The sequence below is a fragment of the Tupaia chinensis genome, unplaced genomic scaffold, assembly GCF_000334495.1.
Source record: "Tupaia chinensis unplaced genomic scaffold, TupChi_1.0 Scaffold149011_1, whole genome shotgun sequence".
Taxonomy (NCBI): domain Eukaryota; kingdom Metazoa; phylum Chordata; class Mammalia; order Scandentia; family Tupaiidae; genus Tupaia; species Tupaia belangeri.
Window position 1 is genome coordinate 254,016 of NW_006208857.1, and position 12,038 is coordinate 266,053.

Here is a 12,038-nt window from a genome sequence, read left to right on the forward strand (position 1 = left end):
TCGTTTTATAAAGTAGAATTATTTTTTATTTAACTTTCTCTTTTTATTTACTTATTTTTATTTGACTAGAGAGGGACAGAGTGAGAGAGAGAGAAAGAGAGATAGGATGAGAGAAAGCAAACAGCCAGGTACTGAATTCAAACCATGGTTGGCCATGTGGGAGTCCAGTGCCCTTAACCACAATGCCACCTGCTGGCCTCCTGTTTTAATTTTTAAATTACTGCTTTTTCTTACCCCTTATCCTACCCATGCAATATAAATTTGAACACCATGCTCCTCTGAGTCTTTGGGTGAAACTATGCAATTTCTCCTTTGAGATTTACCAAGAACTATTAGCATATTTATCATTTTTTGTACTTTTTAATTCATTACAGTCACTCACTGCACATCAATACAGTATACAAAATGAGATTTTTCCATCCAGAATACCTTGTATATTAGCTCAATCAGGGATATTACCATACATGTCATCATCAACAAATAATTTTCTATTTCTTGGTCCTTATATATTTTGATCTTATATAAAGATCTCAATTAATTTAAAAACTTTCAATAGCAAGCACAGCTAACATATACATATCTATGAACACATGTCTGATTTTAGGCGTAAACCTCAGTAAGTAAAGTGAACATAGTATACAGTAGCATCTAGCTAGGGCTATATAGCTTACTGCAGTCATTAAATAGGTATTAATAGGTATTTTTAATGAATTTTTTAATTTAAAGAAAAAACAGCTTTAGTTTTTTGTTTGTTTGTTTTCTTGTTTTATTTTTTTAAGAGAGATTTTTGCTACAGGGCAGGTGCGCTCGCCAGAAAGACAGAGAGAGACAGAGAGACAGAAAGCGAGAAACCATCCCCCAGAGGGGATGGCCACGCCACAATCCCTTCTCCTCCATTCTCCTCTCAGGATCTTGGGCACGCACGCACACGCGCCTGGCGTGAGTTTAAGCCACAAGGTCCGAGACTCGAACCATGGTCGGCTACATGGGAGTCCAGCGACATAGCCATTACGCTAACTGCTGGTCCCGAACAGCTTTAGTTTTAATAGACCAAAATCAAAAACTGTTAAGGAAAATTTGCTTTAAACTTAAAGCCAGGAAAAAGGTTAGGATTCAGTTCAAATAGTAGGTAGATGAACCTATCCGCTGTTCAAGAGAAGACGAACATCTTTAAATATGGAAATCAAAGCAGCCAAGAAAAGCAATAATGTTTTAGTCTAAAGTCAGAACACTCTATTTCACCAGTTCAGTCTCATGTAATTTAATCCACCAGGTTTTTCTTTTTTGTAGTCTTTTTTTTTTTTTTTTTGGAGGTTTTTTTTGCTATAGGACGCATGCGCTCACCAGACAGAGAGAGACATAGAGACAGAAAGCGAGAAATCACCCCCCAGGGGGGATGGTCACGCCACAATCCCTTCTCCTCCATTCTCCTCTCAGGATCTTGGGCACGCACGCACATGCGCCCAGCGTGAGTTCTAAGTCACCGGATCCGGGTCGCGAACCGCGGTTGACTACGTGGGAGTCCAGCGACATAGCCATTACACTAACTGCTGGTTCCCACCAGGTTTTTCTTAAGAGCTTCTTGTTTTGATTTGTTTGCAAAAGTCTGCATAGCCTTCAGCCTGTTGACGATGTCCTTGGTTTTTCCAAAGTAGATCTCATTCAGCGTACTTCTGATTTTATTCTCCATGTCCTCTACGGGGCGCCCGGTGTTGGCTATGTGTGGGGAGCAGTCGCTCCCAGTTCCGTCCTTCTCCATCTGTCTGGTAAGGCTGCCTCCAAGGTTCGTTGCCAGAGCCTAACTTGTTGGTTTGCAGCCACAGCATCTCCATGGAGGTCAACTTGTAATGGCGGTGCGACCACTGGATTTCTCCTGCAGTTCCACCATGTGGATGGAATCCTGGCAACCTTTCTTATTCTTTGATCCATCTCCAGCCTTCTTGATAAGGATCATTCCAGCAAAGCCATGATCCAGATCCCAGAGTAGATAGATGAGACACCACTTTCAAAATACAGGTCTTAGAACCAGCGGTTGGCATAATGGCCATGTTGCTGGACTCCCATGTAGTTGACCGCAGTTTGAGCCCCAGATCTGGTGGCTTAAACTCACACCAGGCGTGTGTGTGTGCATGCCCAAGATCCCGAGAGGAGAATGGAGGAGAAGGGATTGGGGCATGGCCATCCCCACTGGGGGCGGGGGGGTGATTTCTTTCTGTCTCTCTGTCTCTCTCTGTCTTTCTGGCAAGCACATGTGCCCTATGGCAAAAACGTCTCTAAATAAATAAATAAATAATGCAGGTCTTGGTAATGGTCAAAGGCATTGTTGGCTTCGACCTCCAGCTTTCTCAGCCAAGCAGATGGCACGCCCCCATCTTCCAAAGGCGAGTCGTACTTATTACTCCATGGTGACCTATAGGAGTCTCTGTCTCTGTTGCAGTCACAAAAAACGTAATCCTTTCCCACCTTTGTCTCCGGCAGTCTTCAGTGGCTGGTGAACAAAAGGCAGGAGATCTTCACACAGACTGGGGACCAGGGCGATCAGGTGGCTGAGGTTCTTGATCTGCTGTGGAGGCAGGAGCCTCGTTAGGTCCAAGGCACAGTCTATTTGCTGGTCACACATGGCGGTGGTGGCGGTCCTGTCCCGGCATCTGTGGTTCTCCTCCCCACTCCCCAGCAGGGCCCAGCACTTCCACTCCCCAGGTCCCCAGGAGTGAACCAATACTGAAAGATCTTCAACAAGGTTAGCTCCATAGCCTAGTGGTTGAGGCAGCCAGATCACACGTGGCCAACTGCAGTTTGGATCCCAGCCACAATGACTTGAAAAATAATGTCAGGGGACCAGCAGTTGGCATAATGGCTATGTCGCTGGATTTCCATGTAGTCAACTGCGGTTTGAGTCCTGGACCCAGTGGCTTAAACTCATGCTGGGCGCGTGTGCGTGCATGCCCAAGATCCCAAGAGGAGAATGGAGGAGAAGGGATTGCGGCGTGACCATCCCCCCTGGGGAGTGATTTCTCACTTTCTGTCTCTTTGTCTCTCTCTGTCTGTCTGGTGAGTGCACATGCCCTGGAGTAAAAAAGTCTCAAAAAAAAAAAATGTTGGGTTGGGCCAACCAGGTCTTCTGGTGGTAAAGCAGCTGGATCCCACAAGGCCAACTGAGCAATTTTAGTCTATTAGACCCAATGGCCTGAAAAACATGCTGTGTACATGTGCGTGTGTGCCCAGAATCCTGAGAAGAATATAAGAGAAAGGACTGCAACAAACTGGAAAAAATAAAAAATAAAAAAGCCAGGTGCATGTGTGTGCATACCCAAAATCCTGACTGGCTGCAGAAATTATGGCATGGCCACACCCCCTATGGGGTTCTCTCTCTCTCTCTCTCTCTCTCTCCCCTTCTCATTCTGTCTCTCTAATGGTACACACATCCTCTGTCAATTGAAAAAAGGATCTTAGAGGCAATTCTAACTGTTGCATGTGAACTTCTGAATAAGATTTCTACGTGTTTAATGAGTTTCAAAAGTAGAAGATGGTGCATTGTGTTGGTGCTTTCATGTGAATCAACAACATTTAGTTCATCTCAGTTGGCAGAGAGAAGCAGAATTCCCTGTTTCCATGACAATTAACTACTAGTTGCTAGATGCCCAGACCCCTGACTCAATAGCCTTCTTCCTCAGTGACCTTGTATGGTACTGAGATCTTGGTGTGCAGTAAGGGAAGTTGGAGAGAACTGACTTATGAACAAGCTTTATTATGATAATGAACACTGAGAATGATAAAGCATAAGGAATTTGAACAAATAAAGAGGAAACAAAAAATTAAAGTGTCCTTGGGGAAGAGCACACAAGATCTGAGTCCCCTCTGTGCTATTATCTATAACAGGTAGGACTACAGGGGAGAGGACCCCACAGATTCAATCCACGACTGAAAGACCAACATAGTTCGATGGTCAGACTCCACCTCCAGTCAGGTGTTTGGACAATCAACCCCAGATCTTCTCTCAGCCATGGTGAAATAATGAACGTACAGTGAGGAACCGACAGCGGTGGGCTGGTGCTACCCCTTAGACAGCCCAAGGCATGTGTATGAGTTAGTCCTTACTGGGGCTACCATTGTCCTGCATAGTCTTCCTTATCCAGTCAACATAATTCTGTACCCGTGTGTAGATCCCGTAGGTCCCACACTGAAATCCAAAGGACATCAGGCCAGCTGCATAATATTTGGGGTCCTCTTCATTGGGGTCCTGTACAGCAAAAGCCCCACCAGCGTCCCCTTGACAGCTATCAACACCCTTCTCTCCGCCAGCACAGATCATGTTATGAGTAAAAACAAAGCTACTTACATCCACTCTGGAATCTTTCCCTTTCCACTCTTGGCACTTTGCTAAAGGAGCTACAGGTAACTTGGCTGCTCTGAGCTTAATAACAATGTCTCTAAGCTCTGATTTGCCCCAGCCTGAGATTATTCCTAAGGTACCCACTGAAGGGCTGTATTCTGAGGAGGAGCCTGGCAGGCAGATGGGAGAGACGCTGGGTCCCATTTTCACTGGCTCTTTCAGTTGCACCAGCGCAATGTCATTGTCAAAATTCGTCCTTATGTCTGTATTATCCAGCACTTGCCAGCCCGGATGAATGAACACACGCTCGGCAGTGAGCATCTGGGCTTTGAGCAGCTTCGAGGACTGCACCGAAGAGGATCCAACGTACATCTTTGGATCATGGTTTCCCTCCACAACATGAGCGGCCGTCAGCACCCAGTGCTCATCAATGAGGGCCCCACCAGCCCGTGGGTTGGAAAAGAAGACTTGCCAGGGGAAGTTTTCAATCTTTGCCGTGGTCCCTCCGAATATTCTCTGTATCACTACAAAGAGCTCACTGGGGACTCCACAAACTAGGAAGGAGGAAGAACAGATGGAAGAAGCAAGAAGCAACGCAAGCTTTTGCAGACCCTCCACCCACTCAGATACTTCACCTGCTGGGCTCTGGCAGTGTCCAGCACCCTACAGGCAACTCGATACCTGACTCGACCTGGCTGGACAAAGACCCCACTTTCCATATCTGCAGCAAGTTGGTGGGAAAGGTTGGTTAAATGGAGACAGTGTGTGAATCTCTGAGTCTGAATGACCTAGTGTCTCACATTACCCCTAGAATGACCCAGAGCCCCACTAGAGGCAACCCCCTGAGGCTCAGCACATGAGGCCCATGACCAGACAGGGAAACATTCCCTACAAAGAAGGTGGAGGAGCCTCCTTCTGTGCCTCCTTCTGCGCCCAGATCATCTTATCTGAAATCCTGTTAACTCCTCAGTCCTCTCAGAAACCCACAGGTCAGTCTAGGGAGTACGGAGGGGGTTCCTTTCTTTGGCCTTGATTCTCACTCCCCTCCACTGGTCACAGGAGTGACCGCTTTGCCAGTTCCCAGGATAACCGACTCCCAGAGGAGGTGGGCGTACCTAAGCCCTCACTGGACAGCCGGGATGGATCCTGAGTCGGGCTTAAAGGACTTGGGACTCAGACAGACCTGGGGTCAAAGACTGTCCCTGCCACTTCCTAACTCTGCAAACTGGCACTCAACTCACTCAGCTGCAGAGTGGGATGACTGACCGCAGGGCTGTTACGAGGACGTGAATGAGACAATAAAGGCTCTAATGACCTGTCGTCACTACCAGGACCTCGGTATGTTTACGCGTGTGCCCTAGTGCCACCCCCTACTCTGCTCTGACATCCCCTCAACCCTCGTGTCTTTTCTTCCCCTTCATCTTGCTGCCATGCTGACTTTTCATGTAGTAACTCGGCTCTTACTACACCTTTACCCCCTTGCTACATCTCCAGAACCAGGCCCAGGTGCCCCAGCCCCGGCACCAGCTGGAACAGGCTGACTCGCCTATCTCCGTTCTCAGCCTGACTCACTGCGGGTAAGGCAGTTCCCCAAACCTCAGCAGACCCACAGCCCAGTGTCACCACCACCTCACGGAGATGCACGCAGGGAGGACCACACTGTCCTGTCCTTCCCCAGGGGATTCCTGCTACTCTCAGAGGTGGCGCCCACCTCCACTCACGTGACCTGAACTTGGTCTCTGCCCACCCTGTGCCCTGATTACCTGGAACACATTTCGGCAGCTCTGTGCCCAGCACCTCGTTCACCCAGGTCCCGTTAGCAGAGCAGCGATACTCCCCTGGAAGGGCACAGGTACACAGGTCACACCCCCGCATCTGCCCTCTTCCATCCCCTGTCACTCAGAGCCTCGGCTCCGCACAGGTGAGTGGGAGACCAGAGCACACCAGAGAGCACAGATCTTGTTCTCCCCAAATAATATCTCAGGCTTCCATCCCACCAAGGGAGGGGGAAGAAAGTCTCCAAAGCAAAAAGGAGAGGGTTATGGTGGAGATAGCAAAGTGCCTCTAGTGGGAAAATTAGATCAAATAAAGTGAAGTAGCAGGCACTGTAGTGGGACAGACTGTGTCTCTCCCAGAGCTTCACCCCACACTGCCAAGCCTCTAAGTCAAGAAATCCAGTCATCACAGTGTGGTTACGTCTGTGAGTTTTACAGGAAATAACTGGTCACAGGTGGACGGCCATAAGAAGTGGACACTGTAAGGACATTCCTGTTGTACCTGTGGAGCTAAGTTGGTGCCCTCTCAGAATCCATATGAAAAATTCCAGAGAACCCACCCTGTCCCATAGGAAACTGTCAACTGAGCCAAGAAGGTGAACTGGTTCACCTTCCTCTCCCATAGATGGTGCTATTCACCCTCCAACGTGTTCTCACTTTTTCTCTCTTTTCTCTAGCAGAAGAAACCCACCTCCTCTTTCATCTTCCATGGCGTAATATTTCTCTTCACACATGTAGTGAGTGACAGAACCAACTAAGGTACTTTCTGGATTCTCGACTTGACCATTCGGAATGGATTCAGGAGCACCACAGTCCACAGCTACAAGAGAAAGGCAGGATACTGATGGCGGGACAGCCGTCTCCTCCCAGGAAGAGTCCTGGGTCGATTCCAGCCTCGGTCCTTCCCCACCTCGTCCTCACAACCACCCTGGGATGAATCTGGCCACAGCAGCCTGTCGGTACCGTCTCCCCCACTGGCATACCGTAACTCTCCAGAATACCGAGACTCTCGATTCGGAAGGCCACTTACAGCTACAACTAAGAACCTGACGTGGTTGGTGGTTGATGGTGGCTTCGGTGGAAACCAGGAATCATCCATATGGGCCTTTTCACTGCAACAATCCCACAACCACTTTTCCTGGAAGAAACTTGCCACACTAGCTTGCCTGGGACCAGAGGAGGGCTGGGACTAGGAAAGCATCCATGACCGGCTTGCCTTCAAAAAAGCCCAACCTTCTCTCCCAGAAGCCTCAGAGGAAAGCATGCATGTCAATTTTGATGTGCTGATATTTCAACTTCCATTGGGAAGAAAAAGGGCAGCACTTTGAAGAGACACATACGTTGGCATTCCAGTTTGGAATTGCTCCACTTTCCGTTGCTTTGACAGGTGGAATAGAAGGATGCCGAACGGACATTTCCCTGGAGAATAACAGACATCACCATTAATTTATAAAAAGGAGATATGGAAAATCAGAAAACAAACTGTATTTCATCAACTCCTTAGATCAATAAGAAATCCTCACCTCAAGTAGCTTGGGACATCTTAGCAAAATGACCTAAAGCGTCCAGGTGCAGGGGCTGAAGGGCAGCCCTGCCCCAGCGTATCAGCTCCCCTTTGCCAGAAAGACTGAGGGCCAGACCATCCAAAGAGGTCCAGGACTCACAGAAAAACTAAATATTTCAAGCTGTTTTGTTTATGGAAAAGGTGTTAGTACCTTTTTTAAAAGAATGATTTATTTAATTAATTCCATTTGTTATCATTAGTTTTTTATTTGACTGGACAGACAGAGAGAGAGAGCGAAAGGGAAAGTGAGAAAGCAAGCTGTCAGGTCTGGGACCCGAACCACAGTGGGCCATGTGGGAATCCAGCATCCTCAACTACCACACCACCTGCCGGCCCTGAAAAGGTGTTCATATCTTGATCAAGCACATATATTGGGCGGTGGAATGATTTCAGTATACTCATCCTGATGGGGGGTCCAGGACTAGGGAGAAACCCAAATGGTACTTTACCTCCACAACTTCAAACCCATCCACGCAGGAAATCTTCACCACGTCTTTATACACATATTTTGCCCTCTCTGGCTCCCAGATAGAATTGGCAGTGACTTCCTTAGGACAGGGGATTGCTGGGAAAGGACAAAAGCAGGGACAGGAAAAAGTTAACCATTGGAGGTTCTGTTCTAGCTACATCATTGTCATACTGGCCAAACCGCTTGGTTGTCCTCAGTCCCGATGCCTAGCATCCCAATATGGCAGGTCTCAGATGTAACATAGTATATTAACAATTACCCCCAAATCACCGCATCCGTGGGTCTAGCTGAAGGGTTACTAGAGGTTGGAGCACTGGAAGAAGCACGGACAGACGTAGATCTTCCTGAGGAATTGAGTATCTGAGGATTCTGTCCGTACAACAACCCACCTGCTTTGGCTCCACGTTGACCAGGGGCTTTGGAATCACCCATCAAAGAGGCATTTCTAGGTTACTCACGATCTCCATGGTACCGGAGTTTCCAGCCCTTTTTCTGCCCTGTCAGGTCGGTTTGGAAGATGATGCCAACGGCGTTACTCTGGGTTTCAATACTTAGAGGCCCAGGGAATCCACTACCACAGTAAGGACCAAATTGCTGATCTCCTGCAACAAACTGGAGGGAAACAAAATGAGAAAATCACAAAAACGACTACAGGAAAGAGGTAAAAATAGAGGGGATAATGAATGTAATACACAGCAATAATGAATGTCATGTAAAATGAAAAGAAATAAAAGGAAAATAAAAAGGGAAGATATTTTGTCTTCAATGAGAATTCCATATGAGTTGGGGTGGGTGGGAATTAACCATGTCTCACGCACAACCAAACTGTCAGGGCAGTTCCCCTCTGAATCGGCTGGTTCCACATCAAAATCTTCTCTCCGCATAGTCACCACCACTTGGAAGCCCTCCTCCAGCAGGATCTGGTATTCACACCTTGAGTTCTCCGGGTATGGGTTGGGATAATTGGGACTTGCAATCTCCCCAACCATCGTAGTGAACACGTCCCCACTGCAATTGACTGGGGGAGAAAAAGAGAAAGAGGAATCAAATACAGGGCCATGGGACCAGCAGTTAGTGTAATGGCTATGTCGCTGGACTCCCACGTAGTCGACCACGGTTCGAGTCCTGGACCCGGTTGCTTAAACTCACACCAGACATGTGTGCGTGCGTGCCCAAGATCCCAAGAGGAGAATGGAGGAGAAGGGATTGCGGCATGGCCATCCCCCCTGGGGGGTGATTTCTCACTTTCTGTCTCTCTTGCAATTGACTGGGGGAGAAAAAGAGAAAGAGGAATCAAATACAGGCCCAGGCAGAGGAGCTCCTGTGCTAGCCTGTGGTTCCTTCACTCAGACACTGACAGTCCTCATCCGAGCCGGCCTGGGAGCCAAGCTCCGACTGGAGCCCACAGGGGTCAACTACACGCAGTGCATGTGGTAGAGAGATCGAAAGCCCACTGGGTCCGATCACTTGGTTTGTGATGGAGACATTCATGGTTCAGAACAGTCCCAGGTCGACTCCTGACGGCCACATGTCTGTCTCTCTTCCCCAGCTGACTGACTTTTTCCTGTAGACTCAGCTTCCTCCCAGCCTCCTCAGTTTTGGGGTAAGCTAGAATAGGATGCAAGTGAAGGTTGTGCCTCATCAACACGGGAAGGATGGACAAAGCCTTTTTTGAGGCTTCGATCCACTTCAAGCCCAGGGAACATAAACCCATCTTGACACCACACTCACCTCCACAATTTCTCATATCACGGAGGAAGTATTTTGGGGGACAGGAGCAGAAGTAACCACCGATGAAATTGTTACAAAAGTGGCTACAAGGAGCTTCTGCAAATTCTTTGCACTCATTCACATCTACCAAGAGAAGAGAAAGACCGAGGTCAAGGCCACAGGCACAGAGAAGAAACGGGTACCCCAACACTGGAAGGGCAACGAGCCCATTTCAGTACGGCCTCATTCTACACGACTCTCCTGGTCTATCATTCCGGAGTGTGCCCTCCCACGGCACGGCTCTGAGGGGGCTTTCAATGACAGGGACCCTTGGTTTCTCTTGCATTGAGAGCATTTCAGCTCCAGAGACCGCACTCTGCAGGATGACCATCACAATGAGTGTGAATCACGAGCACACTCACTCAGTACAAAGCTGGTGCCTCTACCGTGTCTGAAGAGCAGTCTGGCTTTATGAGATGTTTTCACTTCATTTTCAATTAGAGGTAGAGACAGAAGCACCCAGAACTGGAAGGCTCGAACGCCACACGGCGAATAAGTTTGAATATCACGTATTTCTTGTGTGATTCTTGACAAGTTTTAACACTCCAGGTTCTCACTTTCTGCATCTTTATATGGAGATCATACCTTCCCTCGAAGGGCTGAGGTGGCGATGGTGTTCACACAGGTGAAATTGCTAATGCGCTGAGCGATTCATGGTGGTTCTCAACACTTACTGTTCATTACCCATCACCACCATTATCATCGTCACCACGAAGACATGGTCTTGTGTTTGAATTTCACCAAGGTGACTCGTGGAGGAACCCAGGCCCAGGCACGACTTGGTAAAAGTTATAAACACAATTTTCACCCAATGCATTTCTCAGTGTTTTTTTTTTCTAATTGGAATCTTTTAGCCGGATCAGTAACGCCTCTACGTCATGGGGAGCCTTACCTATGGCAACGTAGTATGCTGCAAACCCAGTAAAGCGCTCTTCATTGGAGAAGCCTGACTTGAAGGTCACCTGGAGTGTCTTGTAGGGGAACTTAAACTCTTCCAGGATGTGGGTGTTGGGATTCTTATGGATCTTCTGCCCGCAGAGTTTCCCTTCTTCGATGCCTCCTGACATTATCTATGAGAGGAGTCAGAGAGTAGCGAGAGGAGTCGTGGCGGGGCATGGAGAGGAGAGAAAAAGCAGAACATCCCTCTTCTTCCCCCGGGACTATGTGAGTCCAGCCACTGTGTACCCAGGGCTCTCCCGCCTACGTCCTTCTCATCCCACCACCCCTGCCCTGGTCTTCCGTCTCCGCTTTTCTCTGCATCTGTAATTACCTGCACTGAGTCACCTGTGCAGTTCTCGGACTGCTCCATGTCCAGGTGGGTGAAGTAGAGGTGGATCCCGAACCCTTCGGGCACTTCGACATCCCAGGATTTCTCTATCTCATTGGGGTATGCTTCAGGATAGTTAGGGGACAAGAGCTCCCCGTACATGGCGGGTTCAGCACAGACCCATGCCAAGAGGGAAAACAGGACAACACACCTGAATGAGGGGGAGGCAAGGGAAAGTATGTGTGGCCAGGTACCGCAGCGAAGGCAGAGCTCTGGCATCTGTCACAGGGAGAAGGAGATTGTGCAGAGCAGAGGGCACTCAGCAGGCCATAGAGGAGAATCTTAGATTGGTATTAAAAAGCAAAAGCAAAAGCTGGGCTTCAGATATGTGCCCTTCGCACGCACGCTCACGCTCTCTTTCTCTCTCTTTTTTTTTGAGAGTTTTTTTGTTTTTGTTTTTGTTTTTGTTTTTGTTTTTGTTTTTGTTTTTGTTTTGCTATAGGGTGCAAGAGAGACAGAAAGCAAAAAATCACCCTCCACAGGGGATGGCCGCACTACAATCCCTTCTGTTCCATTCTCCGATTTTGGGCATGCATGCACACCCTCCTGGCTTGAGTTTTAAGCCACTAGGTTCAGGTCTCAAACAGTGGTCGAGGGAACCAGCAGTTAGCGTAATGGCTATGTCGCTGGACTCCCACGTAGTTGACCGCGGTTTGCGTCTCGGACCGGGTGGCTTAAATCTCATGCCAGGCGCGTGTGCGTGCGTGCCCAAGATCCCGAGAGGAGAACGGAGGAGAAGGGATTGTGGCGTGACCATCCCCCCTGGGGGGTGATTTCTCGCTTTCTATCTCTATGTCTCT

The 12,038-nt window shown here is 48.4% G+C and overlaps 1 protein-coding gene and 1 pseudogene across 1 annotated transcript in view; both read right to left on the minus strand.

Annotated features, from left to right (window-relative positions):
* Positions 1 to 1,543: 1,543 nt before the first annotated feature.
* Positions 1,544 to 2,701, minus strand: LOC102487038 (F-actin-capping protein subunit beta pseudogene; annotated as a pseudogene).
* Positions 2,702 to 3,984: 1,283 nt separating this feature from the next.
* LOC102487452 (complement C1s subcomponent) overlaps positions 3,985 to 12,038 on the minus strand; it is an 11,448-nt gene continuing 3,394 nt past the window's right edge. The window contains exons 2-11 of the mRNA XM_006170840.3: positions 11,182 to 11,389; positions 10,804 to 10,981; positions 9,873 to 9,995; positions 8,960 to 9,159; positions 8,600 to 8,753; positions 8,122 to 8,237; positions 7,449 to 7,527; positions 6,800 to 6,928; positions 6,097 to 6,171; positions 3,985 to 4,887 (exon numbers count right to left, since the gene is read on the minus strand). Coding sequence (XP_006170902.1) covers positions 4,088 to 4,887; positions 6,097 to 6,171; positions 6,800 to 6,928; positions 7,449 to 7,527; positions 8,122 to 8,237; positions 8,600 to 8,753; positions 8,960 to 9,159; positions 9,873 to 9,995; positions 10,804 to 10,981; positions 11,182 to 11,389 — 2,062 coding nt within the window. The 3' untranslated portion in view covers positions 3,985 to 4,087. The remainder of the gene's footprint in view (positions 4,888 to 6,096; positions 6,172 to 6,799; positions 6,929 to 7,448; positions 7,528 to 8,121; positions 8,238 to 8,599; positions 8,754 to 8,959; positions 9,160 to 9,872; positions 9,996 to 10,803; positions 10,982 to 11,181; positions 11,390 to 12,038) is intronic.